Below are 25,518 nucleotides of genomic sequence, written 5' to 3'. Positions count from 1 at the left end.
GGGGAGGGTAATGAGGGAGGGCAGCTACACTACAGAAAAAATGTTAAAAAAAAAGTATAAATTGCAGAAAACTGGGTACTGGTAGACAGCTGCCAGTACCTAAGACAGTGGCAAATAGGTAGAGGGGGAGGGCTAGAGAGCTGTTTGGGGGGATCAGGGAGGTTGGGGGGTAAGGGGGGATCCTACACTGCAGAAAATATATTTTTAAAAAAATATAACAAAAAAAACCCTTTTATTTTCATACTGTCAGACTTTCTGTCAGTAATTAAGATGGGGTGACCATTGGGGGTGGGGGAGGGAAGAGAGCTGTTTAAAAGGGATCAGGGAGGGATCAGGGGTGGTATTTGTCAGGAGGGAGGGTAATCTATACACTAAAGCTATAATTAACCCTACAAGCTACCTAATTAACCCCTTTACTGCTGGGCATAATACAAGTGTGGTGCGCAGCTGCAATTAGCGGCCTTCTAATTACCAAAAAAGCAATGCCAAAGCCAAATATGTCTGCTATATCTGAGCAAAGGGGATCCCAGAGAAGCATTTACAACCATTTGTGCCATAATTGCACAAGCTGTTTGAAAATAATTTCAGTGAGAAACCTAAAGTTTGTGAAAAAGTTAACAATTTTTTTTATTTGATCGCATTTGGCGGTGAAATGGTGGCATGAAATATACCAAAATGGGCCTAGATCAATACTATGGGTTGTCTTTTAAGAAAATATATAGTTTTGATAGGTAAATATAAAAAAGGCTCTATTTCTGTTAATGTGATAGCAAAAATGCTAAAAATATTCTGTTTTTTTTGGGGAAGTTTTAGTCTGAAATTCCCGGTCCTTTAAGGGGGTAAGGGGGTAAACATTGGTTATTTCTAAACTCAGGACAACATTTAGAAACTATTTAGCATTGGTGTTTTTTGGTGGTTGTAGATGTGTAACAGATTTTGGGGGTCAAAATTAAAAAATATATATTTTTTTCATTTTGTTCATCATATTTTATAATTTTTTATAGTAATTTATATGATATGATGAAAATAAGGGTATCTTTAGAAAGTCCATTTAATGGCGATAAAAACGGGTATATCATTTTGTGTGGGTACAGTAAATGAGGAAGAATAAAATTACAGACAAACACCACAGAAATAAAAAAATAGCCCTGGGGGTCGATTTAACAAGGGCCGAATGGCCCCTGTTCCCTTTGTTTCCACGCAAGCCTTCAGGCTCACCAGTACAGCAGTTAAAAAGCGGCAGTCTTAAGACCGCTGCTCCTTAACTGTATCCGCCGTCTCGGAGCAGCGTACAGCAATCAACCCGATCCTATACGATCGGGTTGATTGACACCCCCTCCTAGCGGCCGATTGGCCGCAAATCTGCAGGGAGCAGCATTGCACAAACAGTTCACCTGAACTGCTTGTGCAATGCTGAATGCGGACAATTTATGCGCTGCAGCGTATCATGTCAGACAGACATTAGTAAATGGGCCCCCTGGTCCTTAACAGTAAGAAAATTCAAAAATGGTCTGGTAACTTAGGGGTTAACATAGAGATACATGCATACATAGACATATCTAAATATGTATATGTATGTATATATTGATGTTTAAGCCCTTTGTTTTCCATTTTTTTTAAATAATACATAAAACATATTCTGCTATATGAAGAACATTGGAATGCATAATATTTACAGTAAATACACAGTATAACACTATAAATATTATGAATATTGAATATATAGGAGAAGATATATCATACCCGGGCGAACATAGTTCGCTATAGCAAATCATGTCCGCCCTGCATCACTAAATCCCGACATGCAATGTGCAATGCTGCCCCCTGCACAATCGCGGCCAATTGGCCGCTAGCAGGGGGTGTCAATCATCCCGATCATATCTGAAAATTTGCGAAACTTGTGGGTGTCTTTTTCAAATTCTTCGGCTCCATTGAAGTCTATGTGGGAATGATATTTTGCTTTTGCAACTTTTCAAGGTTTATTTGTTACCACAACTTTGTAAACACGAGAGCGCAAACTTTTTACTTTCAACTCGTAATACAAGCGCGAATCTCTGAGCAAAAAAATTTACTTTTAGCGGTTTTAACACTCGAACACGAGCACAAACTACCGCTCCACACGTAATTTAACCCATTCTTGGGTAGAGGCATCTATCATCATATCAAAGCTTAACATCCATAATGAAAACAACACTCTGTCCAAAATGAACAATCTTTGTCACCATGGGGTAGATTTATCAAGCAGCAGATGCTGCAATCTAGCCCCATAGTTTCCGGCTCCCCTGAAACATAAGTTAAGAAGCAGCAGTCTTAAGACCGCTGCTCCTTAACTCGTCCGCCACTTCTGAGGTGGAGGACAGCAATCATCCCGATCGGAGGTAACGGTATTCCACAAGCATTTCACACAAAATGCTTGTGCAATGATAAATGCCGGAGCCGATTTATCAAGAGTAGAATGGCCCCTGATGCCCCTGTTTCCGTGCGAGTCTTCAGGCTCTTCAGAAACAACCGTTATGAAGCAGCAGTCTTAAGACCGCTGCTCCATAACTGGTCCACTGCCTCTGAGGCTGTGGGCTGCAATCCGCCCGATCCTATACAATCCGGCTGATTGTGCAGGGGTGGCATTGCACAAGCATTTCACAAGAAATGCTTGTGCAATGATAAATGCTGACAGTGTATGCTACAGTGGATCATGTCCACCCGGCATTTGATAAATCTACCCCATAGAGTTACCAGTGTGCTGTTTTCTAGAGATATCAGACAGGTAACTGTAGAGCTTGATACACTGATGGGGCTGATTTAACATGCTGCGAATGCAGCAATTTCCACGCGAGCCGTCAGGCTCACCGGGAACATAAGTTAAGAAGCAGCAGTCTTAAGAACACTGCTCCTTAACTTATCCGCCATCTCTGAGGTGGCGGACAGCAATCATCCTGATCAGATATGATCGGGATGATTGACACCCCCTGCTATCAGCCGATTGGCTGCCAAACTGCTTGTGCAATGTTAAATGCTGACAGCGTATGCTCTCAGCATTCAGCGATGTCTGTCGGACATGATACACTACAGCATATCATGTCGGACAGACAATGATAAATCGGCCCCTAAGTATCAACTAATGTAGAGTTATGGGTCCCAACTAGGGAACCAGTCTCCTCATCATGTTTGGTTTGTCTGCATACTGCAGTTATCATTGCGCAAGGATTTACTTGAAAAGAGCGGTCATCTACTCTTAGACAAAAGCAGAGTCTGTCGGTCACCCCCAAATAATGAGATGGTGAAGAAGCAGCAGCCGTATAACCCCTGCTCTTTAATTTGCGATAAGTAGGCTTGCATAAGCGGACATGCAACTCAAGGGCTGCAAAGCAGCCTATGCTGTTTAGTACATGTAGCGCTTTATGTTGACCAAATGAAACCATAACACATTACATACTGGCAACCTGTTACAGTTTATGCCCAGTAAGAACCTGGGGAATAAAAGTTACATAGCAGTTTATTCTGGGCAGAATCCTTGCTATAGAATTTTAGTTCTCAGTTGATGCTTGATAGTCTATTCACATGTAGGAATTGCTTCTAAATTTCTTACAACATTCTCATAGACTCTTTGGGGTCGATTTATCAAAGCTTCAATCTTGGTGCATTCACTGGAGTCAATTTGCTCACCAGACATCGCCAGACATTGCTCCCGTGAATCCACATACAACGCCCTTATTTATCAAAAAGTCTGTCAAAAACACGCGAGTCAAGTACGGTGCAATGAGCATCGAACTGTTGATAAATAAGAGTCATCGATGTCGCGGATATTCTGTTTTTTTTTTTATTACATATTACTGTAAAGTTATTTTAATTTTCTCCTTATCAGAAACTTTGAATTTAATCACATTGTAAGACTCACCTGTCATGTCTGTAATAATGTCAAGAGCCTTCGATGCATCTGGTCCCAACGCAATGGCATGCACTATTGCGCCACTGTCTCTTATTTCATCAAAACAAACTGAAGTATCATAATTGTCCTCTCCATCTGTTAGCAAGACAATTTCAGTACCATACGAGGATCCGTCATGTTGGCGATTTACCTGAATATGTAATAAGTGATATAAAAATAAAATAGAGATTTGCTACTACTTATAAAAAATAATGTTTAGATTACAAGCACAAAAATGTTAGGGGTATTATCGTTAACATTGTTCGGGGGAAATTCATACCACTTCCATTTTTACACTTTTATTACAAATCATTAGTTATTTTATCTATCGAATGACAGTCTAGTTCACATTAATATCTGCATAGTGTTAAATCTCTCACATAACAGACTTCCATGGGGGTTCCCAGTAACGTGATGTTGGATAATGCTTGATCCCTTCACCGACGGAGCACAACATTTCTGTAGTGGAGGTTTTCATTTGGTTCTGTCCTATACTATTATATATATAAAAAAATTGCTCCCATTAGGTTTAATTAAGGGGATGAAAAAAAAATGACAGTTTTTAAACTGTTGAATGGTGTTATCCTTTTACAGCTATTGTCCAGTTAAACAAAAAACAATGCCAATGCAGCTATAATTGTTTGTCACAAGATCCATCCTCTTGGAAACACCTCCCTGTTACCAAATAATTCAAAACTTGTGTGCTAACTGAGCTAGGTAATCTTTTTACGTGCATCGGACTGCAAAAAGTTTTCGCCCTACCCCAACACATGCAAACAAGCTGAAGTTAGAATATCACAAGTGCATTAACATATTCCCCCATAGACTTCAATGGAGTGTGAAAAGTGGATAAAAAAAACCCTAAGACCCTACTTGCACTCAAGGGTACACATATGTATTTATGTGTTTATATGTGTCTATATGTCTGTAAATACATATATAAATATATAAATACATATGTACAACATACATATAAACATAAAAAGAAGGAAATTATACCATACAACACTGTGCACAAGGTCAAGGGATACTATTCAAAAGGTGATCTTCTTCGTACCTCAAAGAAAATGGAAACTTTCATAAAGTTAAACCATATGAGAATATCCCTTTAAGCACAATAGCAAAACTACTCACATGCTTTTTAGCTACTATAGCTCTAAGTGATGCCTAGATTTAGAGTTGGGCGGTAGCCATGAAAACCAGCATTAGAGGCTCCTAACGCTGGTTTTGGGCTACCGCCGGTATTTAGAGCCAGTCATTAAAGGGTCTAACGCTCACTTTACAGCCGCGACTTTTCCATACCGCAGATCCCCTTACGTCAATTGCGTATCCTATCTTTTCAATGGGATTTTTCTAACGCCGGTATTTAGAGTCGTGGCTGGAGTGATTTTTAGAACTCTAACGACAAAACTCCAGCCGCAGAAAAAAGTCAGTAGTTAAGAGCTTTCTGGGCTAACGCCGGTTTATAAAGCTCTTAACTACTGTGCTCTAAAGTACACTAACACCCATAAACTACCTATGTACCCCTAAACCGAGGTCCCCCCACATCGCCGCCACTCGATTAAATTTTTTTAACCCCTAATCTGCCGACCGCCACCTACGTTATACTTATGTACCCCTAATCTGCTGCCCCTAACACCGCCGACCCCTATATTATATTTATTAACCCCTAATCTGCCCCCCTCAACATCGCCTCCACCTGCCTACACTTATTAACCCCTAATCTGCCGAGCGGACCTCACCGCTACTATAATAAAGTTATTAACCCCTAATCCGCCTCACTCCCGCCTCAATAACCCTATAATAAATAGTATTAACCCCTAATCTGCCCTCCCTAACAACGCCGACACCTAACTTCAATTATTAACCCCTAATCTGCTGATCGGAGCTCACCGCTACTATAATAAATGTATTAACCCCTAAAGCTAAGTCTAACCCTAACACTAACACCCCCCTAAATTAAATATAATTTAAATCTAACTAAATAAATTAACTCTTATTATATAAATTATTCCTATTTAAAGCTAAATACTTACCTGTAAAATAAATCCTAATATAGCTACAATATAAATTATAATTATATTGTAGCTATTTTAGGATTCATATTTATTTTACAGGCAACTTTGTAATTATTTTAACCAGGTACAATAGCTATTAAATAGTTAATAACTATTTAATAGCTACCTAGTTAAAATAATTACAAAATTACCTGTAAAATAAATCCTAACCTAAATTACAATTAAACCTAAAACTACACTATCAATAAATTAATTAAATAAAATACCTACAAACAAATACAATTAAATAAACTAACTAAAGTACAAAAAATAAAAAAGAACTAGGTTACAAAAAATAATAAAATATTTACAAACATTAGAAAAATATTACAACAATTTTAAACTAATTACACCTACTCTAAGCACCCTAATAAAATAATAAAGCACCCCAAAATAAAAAAAATGCCCTACCCTATTCTAAATTACAAAAGTTCAAAGCTCTTTTACCTTACCAGCCCTGAACAGGGCCCTTTGCGGGGCATGCCCCAAGAAATTCAGCTCTTTTGCCTGTAAAAAACACATACAATACCCCCCCCAACATTACAACCCACCACCCACATACCCCTAATCTAACCCAAACCCCCCTTAAATAAACCAAACTCTACCCCCCTGAAGATCTTCCTACCTTATCTTCACCATGACAGGTTCACCGATCCGTCCTCCGAAGTCTTCATCCAAGCCCAAGCTGGGGCTGGCGATCCATAATCCGGCTGAAGTCTTCTATCAAGCAGCGGCTGAAGAGGTCCAGAAGAGGCTCCAAAGTCGTCATCCTATCCGGGCAGAATAGTAGATCCGGACCGGCAACCATCTTCTTCCAAGCGGCATCTTCTATCTTCATCCGATGAGGAACGGCTCCATCTTCTTGCAGACCTCCGACGCGGAACATCCTGCTGGCCCGACGGACTACCGACGAATGAAGGCTCCTTTAAGGGACGTCATCCAAGATGGCGTCCCTGATCCGATCAGCCAATCAGATTGAGCTTGCATTCTATTGGCTGATCGGAACAGCCAATAGAATGCAAGCTCAATCTGATTGGCTGATTGAATCAGCCAATCGGATTGAACTTGATTCTGATAGGCTGATTCCATCAGCCAATCAGAATTTTCCTACCTTAATTCCGATTGGCTGATAGAATCCTATCAGCCAATCGGAATTCGAGGGACGCCATCTTGGATGACGTCCCTTAAAGGAGCCTTCATTCGTCGGTAGTCCGTCGGGCCAGCAGGATGTTCCGCGTCGGAGGTCTGCAAGAAGATGGAGCCGTTCCTCATCGGATGAAGATAGAAGATGCCGCTTGGAAGAAGATGGTTGCCGGTCCAGATCTACTCTTCTGCCCGGATAGGATGACGACTTTGGAGCCTCTTCTGGACCTCTTCAGCCGCTGCTTGATAGAAGACTTCAGACGGATTATGGATCGCCAGCCCCAGCTTGGGCTTGGATGAAGACTTCGGAGGACGGATCAGTGAACCTGGCATGGTGAAGATAAGGTAGGAAGATCTTCAGGGGGGTAGAGTTAGGTTTATTTAAGGGGGGTTTGGGTTAGATTAGGGGTATGTGGGTGGTGGGTTGTAATGTTGGGGGGGGGTATTGTATGTGTTTTTTTACAGGCAAAAGAGCTGAATTTCTTGGGGCATGCCCCGCAAAGGGCCCTGTTCAGGGCTGGTAAGGTAAAAGAGCTTTGAACTTTTGTAATTTAGAATAGGGTAGGGCATTTTTTTATTTTGGGGGGCTTTGTTATTTTATTAGGGGGCTTAGAGTAGGTGTAATTAGTTTAAAATTGTTGTAATATTTTTCTAATGTTTGTAAATATTTTATTATTTTTTGTAACTTAGTTCTTTTTTATTTTTTGTACTTTAGTTAGTTTATTTAATTGTATTTGTTTGTAGGTATTTTATTTAATTAATTTATTGATAGTGTAGTGTTAGGTTTAATTGTAGATAATTGTAGGTATTTTATTTAATTAATTTATTGATAGTGTAGTGTTAGGTTTAATTGTAACTTAGGTTAGGATTTATTTTACAGGTAATTTTGTAATTATTTTAACTAGGTAGCTATTAAATTGTTATTAACTATTTAATAGCTATTGTACCTGGTTAAAATAATTACAAAGTTGCCTGTAAAATAAATTTTAATCCTAAAATAGCTACAATATAATTATAATTTATATTGTAGCTATATTAGGATTTATTTTACAGGTAAGTATTTAGCTTAAAATAGGAATAATTTATTTAATAAGAAATAATTTATTTCGTTAGATTTAAATTATATTTAACTTAGGGGGGTGTTAGGGTTAAGGTTAGACTTAGCTTTAGGGGTTAATAAAGGTATTAGAGTAGCGGTGAGCTCCGATCAGCAGATTAGGGGTTAATACTTGAAGTTAGGTGTCGGCAATGTTAGGGAGGGCAGATTAGGGGTTAATACTATTTATTATAGGGTTATTGAGGCGGGAGTGAGGCGCATTAGGGGTTAATAGCTTTATTATAGTAGTGCTCAGGTCCGGTCGGCATATTAGGGGTTAATAAGTGTAGGTAGGTGGAGGCGACGTTGTGGGGGGCAGATTAGGGGTTAATAAATATAATATAGGGGTCGGCGGTGTTAGGGGCAGCAGATTAGGGGTACATAGGTATAATGTAGGTTGCGGCGGTGTAGGGAGCTGCAGATTAGGGGTTAATAATATTATGCAGGGGTCAGCGATAGCGGGGGCGGCAGATTAGGGGTTAATAAGTGTAAGGCTAGGGGTGTTTAGACTCGGGGTACATGTTAGGGTGTTAGGTGCAGACTTAGGAAGTGTTTCCCCATAGGAAACAATGGGCTGCGCTAAGAGCTGAACGCAGCTTTTTTGCAGGTGTTAGGTTTTTTTCAGCTCAAACTGCCCCATTGTTTCCTATGGGGGAATCGTGCATGAGCACGTTTTTGAAGCTGGCCGCGTCCGTAAGCACCGCTGGTATCTAGAGTTGCAGTGTCGGTAAATTATGCTCTACGCTCCCTTTTTGGAGCCTAATGCACTGAAAACCCTGCCATTCAGTGAACTCTAAATACCAGCGGTTTTTAAAAGGTGCGGGGGAAAAAAAGCATGCGTCAGCTATGCGGGTCGTTACCGACAAAACTCTAAATCTAGGCCAAAGGTTCTTTAAAAAGCAAAGTTCTTGCAAAGTAAAAAGGCAGTAGATGTCTGACACTCTGGGGTCCCAGCAGCCATCAACAGGCAACACTTTTAGACCTTCTTCCTAGATTGAAATCAAAAGGGTCCGGTGCAACTTGATTTCAATATTCCTGCCCCTCCTTGTGACTTTGCCTTTGCGACTTCTGACTACGACATACGTTGCTGTATGTTTCACCCAGGGATCAAGTCTTACAAGAAAAAGTGTGGGAACTCACCAAGACTTACCCCCCTCACAATTAATATTGTTTTATACAAACTCACACATACGCACTGTATGATATATATCTATATATCATCTAAACACGTTGGTTAATGAAAGAAAATTAAATCCAATGAAGGGTTAAATGGTTGCCTTTGGGGCTGAGAATCCTTCTCTGTCACAGAGTCTCACTCACTTAAGGTGATATAGTCCTATTTCTGCTAAATAACCCCAGAGCAAGCCACACAGAAATGTAAACACATGTGTTCCACACAGTGTGGGGTGATCACACAGCAGAACCGCGGACAGGTTTGCATTTAGTGTATTGTAGTAAGTGTTTCTGCCCATTACTACAGGATCTCACAATCCCTCTAACCAGACTGTGCTCCAGCTCCTCCTACCACCAGCAGCAGTGTTTACTGAAGTGTTTCTGTTCTCTGTCCAGAGGGAATTTAGTTCGACTTGATCCCTGGTTTTACCTGTCTGGCATTTTCAAGGATCATGTATCTCAATGTTAAAAGCCCTTTAAGAGTCTTTTTTTTTCTCTAACACCTAAGGCCTCATATATTTGAGCGCTTATAACTTTTTATCAAGCAGCGTTTTTATGAGTGTAACTGTACTTTTAAATGTATTTTTTATGTTTTTTGTGTGACGCCTTTTATTTGAGCGTAACAGTTAACCAGAGCTCTGAGGGTCACACTAACCCGTTAAATTCAATTGCTCTCGAAAAAACAAATTTACTTTCAACTTTAATACCTGCTCTACTTTTGACATGTGCAAACAACTACAATAGACCCAATATCGCTTGCTTGCAACTGTTAGTGTGCCACTCGTTTAAATTGTATTCTCTATCTGAATCGCAAAGTAAAAAATTTGGGTTCAGTGTCCCTTTAAACTCTCATAGGAACAATACGCTCACAAATTCATATACCCCCTAATCCCATCCATTGCAATTGACTTCTAAATTATCCCCTATCTGCCATAATGCTCTCACCAGAGTGACAACTTCCCGAATATCAACACTGCAAACCCACCACACATACCATGTATCTTCTCAAGTATTATTTCTACTTCAAGCACCCACCACAGGATATTCCCCTATGGTCTCATTTTACCACTTATCTCCCTACACAAAGACTTCCCTACCATGATTCCCATAATCTTGAGACCTCAACAAAATATTTGTTTTTATATTATTTTAGTTTTATCATTTTACATTTTTTGTTCATTGTTTCTATCTTGATGGATATCCGCAGTCTCATTTTTGGCCTCTTCTGGCTACAGTCCCTAACAATAATTCTTATTAAGTCAAATGTCCATTTTTTAAAATGTTCTAAATGTATAGTTTTTTTCTAATGATACCTGGTTAACTTTAGTACTTAACCATTCATATATGGGCAGGGCTAAATGTTACATTTAAGCTTTACTTTTCAGCTGTTCAGAAAGGGTTCATATAACTGACTGGTGAATTATTTAACCAATTAAAGGTCTTTATAAAATCAGTACATTTTTCCATAAGGGCAATTCAGCTCATGAGAATTACTGTAAGAAACCAGGATCTGACGCTGGAGATGAGGAATTGGGGCATATGTATCAAGCTCCGAATGGAGCTTGATGCCCCGTGTTTCTGGCGAGCCTGCATGCTCGCCAGAAAAAGCAGTTATGAAGCAGTGGTCACAAAAGACCGCTGCTCCATAACCTGTCCGCCTGCTCTGAGCAGGCGGACAGACATCGCCGGAAATCAACCCGATCGAGTGCGATCGGGTTGATTGACACCCACCTGCTGGCGGCCTATTGGCCGCGAGTCTGCAGGGGGCGGCATTGCACCAGCAGGTCTTGTGAGCTGCTGGTGCAATGCTGAATACTGCGAGCGTTTGCTCGCCGTATTCAACGAGGTCTGTCAGACCTGATCCGCACTGTCTGATCAGGTCCGACAGACCTTGATAACTATGGGCCATTATATCAACAAGACCTCAGTTTTTGAGAAAAAGGATAATTAATAAACTAAATGATATCTTCATTAATGCAACATTCTCCTAACTGATATTCCATTTATCTAACATAGCTTTAAATGCCCTTCTAATTTTCTACCCCACTTTGCAAATCGCTGCACTGTTTGCAAATTGGCATGCTGTATGCAGTATTTAAATATTGTATTACTGACCCTAGATAAATAAATATGTTTAAACCCCTGCAGAACATGCCCAATAAAGCCAGTCAGGAGTAGCTGTCACATGGATCTGCCAGTCATTTGTCATTTTCTACTGTGCTTTACAAATGTATCAGACCACTTTATGGGGTTACACACATAGCTATGTAGGTCAGTAATGCAAAAATTACATGCTTTTAATTTGCATTACATACATAGACAACTATTTGTCCCTTTAAGTTTCTTTTATCACCTTTAAAGGGATTTGAACACCAAAATCTTATTTTTTATGATTCAGATAGAGCATGCGTTTGCAAAACATTATTTAAATGTACTTCTATTATCAATTTTGTTTCATTCTCTTGTATGCTTTCTAAGGAGCATCCAAGCACAGCTGGGAGTTTGCAGGCTCTATCTGAATTATAAAAGATTTGGGGTTTAATGTCCAGTTCAGGCATGCACATTTTTCTTCACCCCTCCACATCTCTTTTCAAAGCCTTTCCTACCAAATTATATAGGACATCCATTTTCACTTTTTATGGAACAAAATGTCTTCCAAGCTCATTAGCAAACATCAACCAAAATAATTATACAGCATAACTCAGGAACTAAAACTGCTAGGACTGATTTTATATGATTATCTATAATTAGATACCAATCACTTAGAGGAAGTGTGAGTTTTATGGCATCTTTATTTTTATATTTAATCTTTATTTTCAACTTTGACATAAAACAGTAAAATATTAACTGGATGGTAACAATATGTGACTTGAATTTACTTCCATAGTCATTAAAACTCTCTCCAAGCCAAAATCTCATTAAACAGGACCTTAAAACTTACTTGTTTATGGCAGCTTAATTGCAATCCAAAAAAAATAAGCTATAGCTTGTAATAATAACCCAATGAACTCTACAATGTATTTTACATATTGTATATCTATTTTGCATACTCAGAATTCTCTGGTGCATTGGTAACAATGTATAGAGACTACTTCTGTAGTAAGGCAAGTGGAGAACTTGTCTACACATTCTAATTGGCTATACAATAATTTTGTGGTTCTTACATTTTAACACTGTAGAGGAAATTTGAGTTAGATGGCATCTTTATTTCTATATTTAATGTTTTTTTTAACTTTGACATGGACCTTAAAAATACTGGTCATGTCAGTAAAATACCAGCTAGATGGCAACCCTACGTCGCTGGAACTTACTTCCATACTCAATAAGATTCTCTCCAAGACTACTTCTGTAGAATTGCTAATTGGCTGAACAATAATTTTTGTGGTTCTTACATTTTTACACTGTAAACACATCATTTCAGTTGCAAGCTCATGATTAAGCAGGTCCTCCAATATCCTCATATCTACTGTTTTTGTTGTGTGGGGATTTATAACCTATTTGTGTTTTTATTAGAGTTGTGTACCCTTTTGATACTTTAATAAAAGATGGCAACACTAGAATCAAAATAAGATAAGAATGTATCATTTGTTTGGCTGCTTTAGGTAAGGAGTCCCTTAAGTAGGAAGTGGACCCATAGATCTTATATTGCAATGGAAATGCTGTGATGGGAGTGAGCATCACCAAAGATTCCCCCACCATCTAATTAGTAAGTGCTGTAGAAGTCAGGGGGTATTGAGAGAGGTTTTAACTCTGGTAAATGATTATGGACATTACGGGGTAGATTTATTAAGTAGCGGATGCTGCATTTTACACCCATCGTTTCAGGCTCGTCTGAAACGTAAATTAAGAAGCAGCGGTTGTAAGACCGCTGCTCCTTAACTTATATTCCACCTTATAGGTGGCAGATTGAAATCATCACAATCCGATTGAGATGATTGACACCCCCTGCTAGCGGCCGATTGGCCACCAGTGAGCAGGGGGGAGCATTGCACAAGCATTTCAGTAGATATGCTTGTGCAAAGTTAAATGGCGACAGCGTATGCTGTCAGCATTTAGCGAGGTTGAAAGGACATGATATGCTACAGCGAATTATGTCTGCTCGACTAATAGTAAATCTACCCCTATGAGTTAATAGAAATTTGCAGCAGGGATTTTGTCAATGGAGGGAAATCATGTAGAAGTAAATATGGCACTGCAGTGTTTGTATAAGCGCTACAATAATCTGTATTAGAATAATATATAATTGGGCAGCATATTCATTTGTTTGTTTTAATGATTTAAAATATTGCAGTGTGCTCCCCATATACAATAAGTGTCCAAAAGGTGGTAAAAATCTTTTAACACATCAATGTTTGGATTACAAAAAATTCTTAGACAGATAAATTAAAATGAATAAAACATAAAAAAAAGAAATTCCACACAGTGTAAGAAACAAACATTACCTTAAATCCATTCCGAATGCCTACACAAATATTTGTTCCTCCTACTGCAAGTTTTGGAAGAAGATTTTTTAGCTTTTCACGACTGTCGTTGTTGACTATCTGCACCAGGTTTGAACTGATATATGCAGAACTGTTAAACAGGACAATTCCAACATAAGAATTTTGCTCAATTATCTGAATAAGGAAGACTTCTGCCGCCTGATAGAGTCGAACTATGCGATCATTCTGAAACATGATTGAAAAACATATTAACTTTTCACATAATGATTAAAGACATTCACTATTACAGATTGTGTGTTTAACAGCAAGGGTCAGACTGACTTAAACCTTTTCTGGAAAAAAAATATCCACAATCTCACAAATAGAAAACAATACATTTTAAAACAAATTTTTTTTTTTTTTTGAATAAATTTTTATTGAGGGTTTTTCAAAATGACATCGTAAAACCATGACATATACATAATACAAAACATGGTAGTGATTGTTTGAACAACAATATGACAGGAAGAGAAAACATAATATGAATGTCAAAACATATCTGAAACCCTCCTTTTATATTTTTTATAGAATACTGTGAGTAGCTATTATTCCGGGATATAATGGTGAAAGATGCTCTAGAAGAGCACTGTAGCTACTAGAGAGACCCAATTTGTCGTTTGATTAAATGCTTCTTATTCTCAAGGATAGGGTCATGATATCCAAAGCTAAAGAAGGAGCAAGGGGGAAAGTAGGGAGATGTCAGCGGGTAAGCACCGCTTATACAAATGATTTTTCTATGTATTTATATTATTACGTGGTTAAGTTATTTGATGAAAGTACTAGGGGTAGCAATGTAGCTAGCTATGGGCACCAATAATGGGGGGGGGGGCGGGAGACCATGGAACAGTTAGTTGGCTGAGTCAATCATTCATAACAACACAATGTGTGGCGTGGAAGACTAAGCTATATGGAATCTAATAGAATTATGGATATCCCATATCATATAAGAGGTTTAACAACGTTGAGAATCTCCCCTAGTAGGACATATTTGTAAATGCCTGGCATAAGGTCAAGGCATATATAAGGTTATTTGAGGTATTTATGTTATAAGAACCAATAAACTTATAGGTAATGTACCTTAACCGTCTGTGTCATAGGCCATATAAATTAAAAGGGGTATGTGGAGATGGGATTATATAACACAAAACCTAGTTCGACGTTAGCAAAAGAAAAACACTTTATATGGGAGTAACTTTATCTAGCTTGGGAACTCCATTTTGAAGCATGTAAGCGATAAGATTATTAATAAGATCTTTAAAATATATGAAATAACCTAAAACATCTCAGTATTACATAACTTTGTAAGAGAGAGTTGTCTCTAGACTAATAAGAAGTAGTTAATATAGAACAGTGGTAGTACTTATAACTTATGCAAACAAAACATATACCTACTAATCGTAAAGAGATGTACATATAGTAAGGTTAACCAACCTTAACATATAATGGTGCATACTATGAACTGCAGAGGTGTCTATTCATAACAACATTATAAACCGTTCAAGGTGAATGAGCTATGGCGTTAGCTAATATCTGCTTCGAAACCTTTGTTACAAGTAAATGGATGTAATCAGTGTACATCAAACATGTAAATATAAATGTATAAACAGATAAGGGCAAACCTATGCCAGTAGGTAGCTATACAGTTACAAGGCATATAGTTTTTCCTCTAGGTTGCTGACACTCAAAATAAGGTGTAGTATGATATACAAGTTGAATTAAGTGTAAGTGCGGAAGCATCACAGGTAGGCGGTATCAATGAGTCACTACTGCCAAATAGAATACAGTGTGAGGTCTCAGGAGGTCTAGTCCCCATAATTCTATAATGAGCAGACATAAATGTGGGGAATTAACTCTGTGGGTAAGAGTACCCTATAAGCTTGTAAATGGTGGTATCGTAAGAAAACTGAGTCTTCCATACATATGTAGGGTATAATAGGATTAATGCAGATGGCTAGGCAATTCGCCATTATATAGCTTTAGGATCAATATACCTAGTTAAAGTACAGAATGGAGGAGATCCCCCATAGAAACCTACAAATATTAGCAGCAGACAAGCTGGCACATAACCGGCAGCTAAATAAAGTGGTTACTTTTGTTAAAATTGCTCTACCCTGATAACGCCATGGAGCCACTAATTTATATCTAATACACAGATAATGTCTGGAAGGTGATTTTCAGCATATGTATATCAGGTATGAAACAGAATATTGGAAACTGCATTGCCATGACTCTAGTATGATGAAGGTTTTATGTTTAACTATGTACTTCTTGAGGTAGAAGGGTAGCTGTACCTATTCACTAGGAGCACTGCACTATACTGCTAACTATATACAGGCTGTACTTATATGTGATAACTACTGTAGCATACCTGCTGCATCTTTATATATAAGCTACTATATAATGAACTAACTGAATATATTATATAAAATCCTACAGTGACAGTGTATATAGTATTAAGCTGTATCTATTCCCTAAAGGTATTGCCCTACACTGCTGACTATATACAGGCTGAACCTATATATGAGATCTACTGTAGTATACCTGCTACACATTTATATATAAGCTGCTATGCAGTGATCTAACTGAATATATTATATAAGATCCTACAGTGATAGTGTAAGTAGTATAAAGCTGTACCCATTCACCCCAGGCACTGCACTAGACTGCTGACTATATACAAGCTGTACCTGTATATGTGATCTACTGCAGTATACCTATTGTAGCTCTATACATAAGCTGCTATACAATGAACACACATGAAGAAGCTAAGCATTTAAAAAGAAGAGCAATCCTTAAAGGTATTAGAGCTCAAATATGACAAAGTGAGACTACTATAAGGGTTTTCTATACAATAAGTAACATAAATAGCTTAGTAGAATGATCTGAGTAAAATAGGCATTAGATAGTGGTAGCTAAGATCAAACTAGGATGTGGTGTGTCTTTTAAAACAGTAATAGAGAACATGTCATATGGGGAGACCTCTGGGAGCTGTCCATTAAATCAATCAGCCGCTAAAGAGCTTAAGCATAGTGAAGGCGAGAGGGTTAAATCCCACTCTAGCGGTTATTTCAAGGATCAGTAATGTCCCACTTGGCATCCGGTCAGCAAATGAATGAGTTATTTGTCGAGTAGAGACTAGGCTGGTTTGTAACTCAGGCAAATGTTATAAACTTAGTTTCCCCAGTGTGATGAGCCAAAAAGAGTCTAGATACCTTCAATTTTAGCAAGGGACTCATCACACCGGGCTAGCTGAATAAGTCTGGCACATCTCTAGCCAACACCGGTAACGTCAAACCGGGGTCTATCCTGCAGAGGGTTCAGCAGATGTAGTGTCGGAATCCAGTGTCTCCGGCCCACGCCCACAGAAGCAGGTAGGGCACTATCTTGATCCCAGCCACTTAGCCGTTTAATGGGGTAAAGCAGCGTAGAGGCAAGCGGTACGGCTATTTGAGCAGTGCCGACCATCTTCCAGAAATATAGCTGCGGTAAGGTGAGGTGTAGCTCCCTGCCGTTGCTGTAAGAAGTTAGATCTACAGGCCTGTTTTTTCTCCTCTCATCTGAAGTGGTCCTATATAGATTGTGGGTAGTCACCGTTGAGCGCCTGGTGTAATCTTCCACATCTCTCAGACTATTAATCCCTTCTAATGTCAGAGCTGTTTGAGAGAATAGACAGTGGGTGGGAGAGAGCTGAGGTTGTAGTTCGGTAGCGGGCCGGGTTGGCCTTATAAAATCCTTGTCTACAGCCGTAGATCGTGATGGCGCCTCAAGATATAACAGTGTCAGATCTCTATTTGTAGGCACCTGCGGTGTGTTAGCAGAACCACGAATATGTTGTTCCTCTCGAGCGTGTCGTTGTAATTGCCAAGCTGTTGGGAGGCCCTCTGACTGATTTTCCCCGGTGGAGTCACAGGCTGATAGGGGAATAGCGCCATCTTTGTTGCGCAATTCAATAAGCGTATTTTTTAGGCCGAGAAAGTTTCTGTCAGCTTTTCTACTGATGTCCTCCAATAAGGTTATGAGGGATGGTGTGAGCTTCTCCATTTTGAGAGCAGCTTAGTGGAAATATGATTCAGCTAGATGTGGGACCGGGGGATATGCTGAGCAAATTAGCGGGTAACTGAAAGTCCCGATATCCAATACCCCGGTGCGGCTGTAGCTGGCTGGGATTTTACTGAGAAAGCTAAGTTATCTGGTGTCCAAACGTAAAGCCCATGTCCTAGGGTTATGCCAGAGTCAAAATACCTGTTGTTCAGGGATTTAGAATGCCATAAGAGACGATTTTGATGAGTCTTCTTTAGGAGCTCTGTAATGGCACGTCTTGTTAGCTTGGCGGTTGGCTCCGCCCCCCCTAAAACAAAATTTTTATTACTAACATATTTCTTACTTAACAAATTGACCTAATATAAATGTACTACCCACAGTTACATCAGTAACACAATGGAGCCAATCTATCAAGCTCCAAATGGAGCTTGAGGGCCCGTGTTTCTGGCGAACCTGCAGACTCGCCAGAAACAGCAGTTATGAAGCAACGGTCACAAAGACTGCTGCTCCATAACCCTGTCCACTTACTCTGAGCAGGTGGACAGGAATCACCGGAATTCAATCCAATCGATTACAATCGGGTTGATTGACACCCCCTGCTGGCGGCCCATTGGGCGTGAGTCTGCAGGGGGCGGCGTTGCACCAGCAGCTCTTGTGTTGCTCTCCGCATTCAGCGAAGTCTGACGGACCTGATCCGGATCAGGTCCGACAGACATTTAATAAATATGCCTCAATATGAAAATGCCATATGCTGTTACTGCTCCTAAAAAATAAGACATTTTCTAGAGTAGTTTGATCCATGCAAAAAACACATCAAGATATAATATGCCAAATATGAATGTGCTGATTGAACACTTGTTAATAAGCTACCGCTGGTCCCTCTCTGAATACTAAACATATGGCCATGTTTGGTATACAGAAATAAACTTTATGTGGCACTCTATTTATTTTTTCCTCTCGCAGGCGAACTTTGCTAAAAGTTAACTTTTAACACGCGCATATTACAAGTTGAAAGTAAAAAGTTTGCACGCACTAACTTCTAGTCTTAGCTACCACGTTAACTTTTTTTCCCCATAGACTTCGCTGCTAAAACCCCCCCAAAAAACTAACACATCACTGACGAGCTAACCTCACACTGCATTAGACCAACAGCTCTAAAACCGAAGGTAGTTATGTTCTTTTACGTTCCAATATTCTTCACATAGAAGAAAATACTCTTTTTATTTTTAAATATATATTTCTTTATATATCTCATTATGTTTTTGTAAATTATATATTTATACCTATATATGTAAATGAATATTTTTTATATATATATATATATATATATATATATATATATATATATATATATATATATATATGTATATATAGTAAATTTTTCACTATGTTTACTGGTTGTCGGTGTGATTTCTATATTGTCAGCACCTGTTAATTGATACAGAGAAGTTTAATTACAAATTACAGGAGCATCACAAACTTGGAATGCAATTATTTCTTACAGTTTTGAGAAGGTGCCAATAATTTTGTCCAGTCCATTTTTGGAGTTTTGCATGGGATTTGTCAGATTTGGCTTTTTTTCTCTACTTTTTTGTATCATACCAATACAAACAAAAGAAATAAACATGAGAATGCCTAAACATTTGTAATTGCAAAAATGTTTTGGGCGAAGTGGTGCATTATCTGACAGAAATGCAGGGGTGCCAATATTTTTGGTCATGACTGTGTATATATAGATAGATAAATATATATAAATATATATACATATATATATATATTGTGGATAAAGTAAGAAATTTGGTAATCCTAGCATTACCCGGGTACACCTGACATTACCCAAATGACTGTAGGTAAAGCCCGATATAACATGATAAATCTTGCATTGAGTCACTGCATCAAACATATATATATATATATATATATATATATATATATATATATATACGATGCACTGTAATTCACACATCTTCACTATCTTTTTTGCCTCCGCCTGGGGGGTTTAAGGAGGGTAAAGGTCCCCTTATAAACCTCATTTCCCAAGGTTCACTTGGGGTGGATGCCGGAGGATCTGTGGGGCACTTTCCTTGAACCCCCCAGGCAGAAGCAAAAAAATACTGTAGATGTGGGAATTACATTACATTACATATAGAAACATATATTTAAACATATATAAAACATTTTCTTCTAAGTGAAGAACATTGGAATGTAATATGCAAGAAATAGGTGGAGGACTGCAATCATCCCGATCGGATATGATTGGGATAATTGAAACCCACTACTAGCCGCAAATGTGCAGGGGGCGGCATTGCACAAGCGTCACTATAAATGATTGTGCAATGATAAATGGCGACAGCAAATGCTGTTGGCATTTATCAATATCGCGCGGACATGATTCTCTACAGCTGATCATGTATTTCGAAATATAATAAATCTAACAGGCCCACTTATCAAGCTCCGTATGGAGCTTGAAGGGCCGTGTTTCTGGCGAGTCTTCAGACTCGCCAGAAACACAACTTATGAAGCAGCGGTCTAAAGACCGCTGCTCCATAACCCTGTCCGCCTGCTCTGAACAGGCGGACAGGAATCGCCAGACATCAACCCGATCGAATACGATCGGGTTGATTGACAGCTCCCTGCTGGCGGCCGATTGGCCGCGAGTCAGCAGGGGGCGGCGTTGCACCAGCAGCTCTTGTGAGCTGCTGGTGCAATGTTAAATGCGGAGAGCGTATTTCTCTCCGCATTTAGCGAGGTCTTGCGGACCTGATCCGCAGTGTCGGATCAGGTCCGCAAGCCCTTTGATAAATGGGCCTGCTAGTCTTCAGTCGCATTAATCTGTTGAGTGCAGTTTTTGTTTGCGCTGGAGTGCACCGTGGTTGTGATATTGCTTATCGCATCCTGATCTAACATTAGTGCTTCACTTATAATCTTGCCCAAAATTGCTAAAAAATAATTTTAGAGAAACATTAGGCAAAATACAGTATACAGGATTATCTATGCAGGAAATAAAGTCTTTGTAAAAGTTATTTAAAAGTGCAAAATATGCTTTAATGTTTTTATTGCACTATTCCTTGCATATAACTATGTAATTATCCCCTGCAAATTGGTTAAACACATAGTGAAAGTAATTTTAAAAGCAGCAATGCACTACTGGGAACTAGCTGAACACATCTGGTGAGACAAATGAATTTAGCCAACAATCATCAGCTAGCTCCCAGTAGTGCAAAGTTGTTCCTGGGCCTACCTAGGTATGCTTTTCAATGAAGGATACCAAAAGAACAAAGTAAACTTGATAACAGAAGTTAATTGAAATATCTCTTTGCATGTTGAATCTGAATCATAAACATTTGATTTTGATTTTCTTGTCCCTTTAACTATTTTTTGGAACTTGGGATTTTTTTCAGAAAAAAACTACAAGTCCTTGTTTTTCTGTAAGGCAGAGTAGGCATACACTGTCAGCATTTATCATTGCACAATCATTTCTGGTGAAATGCTTGTGCAATGCCACCCCCTTCACATTCGCGGCCAATCGGCCGCTCACAGGGGGTGTCAATCATCCTGATTGTATCCGATCGGGATGATTGCTGTCCGCCACCTCAGAGGTGGCGGATGAGTTAAGGATCAGCGGTCTTACGACCGCTGCTTCTTAACTTAAGTTTCAGGCGGATCAGAAACTTCAGGGGTAGATCGCAGCATCCCCTATATGTCTTGTCTCTGCATTGTATTGCTCAGCTATGATGACAAACAATTATAGCCAGACCAGATAAACAAAATCCTGTGCCTAGGACACCCATTTCCAAATCTGTCCAGTATCTGCTCCTCCCCACGGCCATCTCTACCTATCATGGGTTCCCACCCACTAGCTTCCAAGTCCCAGTTAAAAAAAATAGAAATGTAGTAGGTACATTATTGTGCAGACTGTGACAACTATGTAAAGATAAGTGCCATGTTTTATTGGCACAACAAATGTATTATACTAATATTTAATAAGAGGTTGAGTGCTACAAATGATGTATTTATGTCTTTATTCACCTAAGATCATAAACTGAATTATGATTAATAGGGTAAATACTGTGGCCCATATTTATCAAGCTCCGTACGGAGCTTGAAGGGTCGTGTTACTGGCGAGTCTTCAGACTCGCCAGAAACAGCAGTTATGAAGCAGCGGTCACAAAGACATCACCGGAAATCAACCTGATCGAGTACGATCGGGTTGATTGACACACCCTGCTGGCGGCCCATTGGCCGCGAGTCTGCAGGGGGCGGCATTGCACCAGCAGCTCTTGTGAGCTGCTGGTGCAATGCTGAATATGGTGAGCGTATTGCTCGCCGTATTCAGCGAGGTCTGGCGGACCCGATCCGCAGTGTCGGATCTGGTTCGCCAGACCTTGATAAATAGAGCCCTGTGTCTATAAATAATTATGGAATACTTACCCAATCCATGCTTCCTGAAACATCAAGTACTAGAGTGACGACTCTCTTGCCTGGCCGCAATAGGGAGAAGGTAGGAGGAGCTGGTTTAGATGAACTACTGGATGGAGGAGTAGATTTAATGTCAGTGGAATTCATGATGACGTCCCAAGTACTACGGAATTTGCACATTCTGTTTTGTAAGGTTGGAGCCTCTATATTATGTGAACTTGCATCACAGAACTCAGATACCTAAAATGTATTAAAAAAATGTAATGATAATTATTAGTGACTATACTGTATATACTGTATGGAAAATGTAATCTAAATTGACAGAAAAATGTGCATAATACACATAAACAATTAAGTGCATTGTGTACATTTCCATAGGAAATAAAGGCGTTGGAAGCATTTAAAACTGGTAATACAATCATGTTGATAAAATTTGCATTGTATTGTAGACCAGATACACATTCTTAGAAAAACCTCTTTTATGTTAGTCTTATTGCCTCTGCATATTAGTAACAGGCATAATCGTGATTCTGCAGTATACAAATAGTCTCTACGTACTCGGATTCCCCCTAGGCCTAACCCAATGCCACCTCGTAAGTAGCACTGCGGGAGGGACAGTATAATCTCCGAAAGTGTTTTGTCATCCGCAGTTAAGAGGTTAATGTCCCTTTAAGTACCTACTTTATTTTTGTTACATTTTCCAGTCTTCATACACAGAAAAAATGTGTTTTTGTAAAACTTTGCTAACATAGTAAAACCATTGTCTGATTATCTAAACTTTACCAGATGGGATGTGAAAAACCATCCTCAGACTCATATGGGGTCTTTTTAAGAAGCAGCAGAAGCTGCCACAGACCCACTCTGCTTTAGTTCCAGCTGAAGCAGAAGTTAAGAAGCAGCGGTCCTAAGACCACTGCTCCTTAACTCGTCCGCCACCTCTGAGGTGGCGGACAGCAATCCGAAGGATCGAATACGATTGGGCTGATTGGCACCCCCTGCTAGCGGCCGATTGGCCGTGAATCTGCAGGGGGTGGTATTGCACCAGCAGTTCACAAGAACTGCTGGTGCAATGATAAATGCTAGCAGCATATGCTGTCGGCATTTATCGTTGTGCGGCGGACATGATCCGCAATATCAGATCATGTCCGTCTGCACATTAATAAATGGACCCCAATAGCCCTCAGGGAATTTAGTAAAAACAAAAAGAGTCTGTCTCTGCAATTTGCAAGACGCCTTACATAAGGTCAGATAACGAGTGGTTTATTGTGGGTGTCTGCGCGTGTCGGGTTTATTGCTTGTATTACAAGTTGAAAGTAAACATAATTGCCTGAGAGCAAATGGAGTTAACACACGTTTGTTCCAATCAGCCAATAGAATGCGAGTTCAATCCTATTGGCTGATTGGATTTTTTCTACCTTAATTCCGATTGGCTGATAGATTTCTATCAGCCAATCGGAATCTAAGGGACGCCATCTTGGATTACCTCACTTAAAGGTACCTTCATTCGTTGTTAGTCCGTCGGAAGAAGAGGATGCTCCATGTCGGATGTCTTGAAGATGGAGCCGCTCTGCGCCGGATGGATGAAGATAAAAGATGCCGTCTGGATGAAGACTTCTGCCCGTCTGAAGGACCACTTCTGCCCGGCTTGGATGAAGATGTCTCCCGGTAAGTCAGTCTTCAGGGGGTTAGTGTTAGGTTTTTTTAAGGGTGTATTGGGTGGGGGGGTTTTTTAGGTTAGGGTTTGGGCTGCAAAAGAGCTAACTGCCCTTTTAAGGGCAATGCCCAAGCTGTATCTATTCCCTAAAGGTATTGCCCTACACTGCTGACTATATACAGGCTGAACCTATATATGAGATCTACTGTAGTATACCTGCTACACATTTATATATAAGCTGCTATGCAGTGATCTAACTGAATATATTATATAAGATCCTACAGTGATAGTGTAAGTAGTATAAAGCTGTACCCATTCACCCCAGGCACTGCACTAGACTGCTGACTATATATAAGCTGTACCTGTATATGTGATCTACTGCAGTATACCTATTGTAGCTCTATACATAAGCTGCTATACAATGAACACACATGAAGAAGCTAAGCATTTAAAAAGAAGAGCAATCCTTAAAGGTATTAGAGCTCAAATATGACAAAGTGAGACTACTATAAGGGTTTTCTATACAATAAGTAACATAAATAGCTTAGTAGAATGATCTGAGTAAAATAGGCATTAGATAGTGGTAGCTAAGATCAAACTAGGATGTGGTGTGTCTTTTAAAACAGTAATAGAGAACATGTCATATGGGGAGACCTCTGGGAGCTGTCCATTAAATCAATCAGCCGCTAAAGAGCTTAAGCATAGTGAAGGCGAGAGGGTTAAATCCCACTCTAGCGGTTATTTCAAGGATCAGTAATGTCCCACTTGGCATCCGGTCAGCAAATGAATGAGTTATTTGTCGAGTAGAGACTAGGCTGGTTTGTAACTCAGGCAAATGTTATAAACTTAGTTTCCCCAGTGTGATGAGCCAAAAAGAGTCTAGATACCTTCAATTTTAGCAAGGGACTCATCACACCGGGCTAGCTGAATAAGTCTGGCACATCTCTAGCCAACACCGGTAACGTCAAACCGGGGTCTATCCTGCAGAGGGTTCAGCAGATGTAGTGTCGGAATCCAGTGTCTCCGGCCCACGCCCACAGAAGCAGGTAGGGCACTATCTTGATCCCAGCCACTTAGCCGTTTAATGGGGTAAAGCAGCGTAGAGGCAAGCGGTACGGCTATTTGAGCAGTGCCGACCATCTTCCAGAAATATAGCTGCGGTAAGGTGAGGTGTAGCTCCCTGCCGTTGCTGTAAGAAGTTAGATCTACAGGCCTGTTTTTTCTCCTCTCATCTGAAGTGGTCCTATATAGATTGTGGGTAGTCACTGTTGAGCGCCTGGTGTAATCTTCCACATCTCTCAGACTATTAATCCCTTCTAATGTCAGAGCTGTTTGAGAGAATAGACAGTGGGTGGGAGAGAGCTGAGGTTGTAGTTCGGTAGCGGGCCGGGTTGGCCTTATAAAATCCTTGTCTACAGCCGTAGATCGTGATGGCGCCTCAAGATATAACAGTGTCAGATCTCTATTTGTAGGCACCTGCGGTGTGTTAGCAGAACCACGAATATGTTGTTCCTCTCGAGCGTGTCGTT

General features: G+C 39.7%; 1 protein-coding gene across 1 annotated transcript in view; it reads right to left on the bottom strand.

Annotated features, from left to right (window-relative positions):
* Positions 1–25,518, bottom strand: part of LOC128640675 (calcium-activated chloride channel regulator 1-like) — a 70,309-nt gene that overhangs the window by 15,152 nt on the left and 29,639 nt on the right. The window contains exons 7-8 of the mRNA XM_053693106.1: positions 13,837–14,061; positions 3,896–4,076 (exon numbers count right to left, since the gene is read on the bottom strand). Coding sequence (XP_053549081.1) covers positions 3,896–4,076; positions 13,837–14,061 — 406 coding nt within the window. The remainder of the gene's footprint in view (positions 1–3,895; positions 4,077–13,836; positions 14,062–25,518) is intronic.

The sequence above is a fragment of the Bombina bombina genome, chromosome 10, assembly GCF_027579735.1.
Source record: "Bombina bombina isolate aBomBom1 chromosome 10, aBomBom1.pri, whole genome shotgun sequence".
Classification (NCBI taxonomy): domain Eukaryota; kingdom Metazoa; phylum Chordata; class Amphibia; order Anura; family Bombinatoridae; genus Bombina; species Bombina bombina.
The sequence above is the reverse complement of the archived record's forward strand: the minus strand, read 5'-3'. Positions and strand labels throughout refer to the sequence as shown.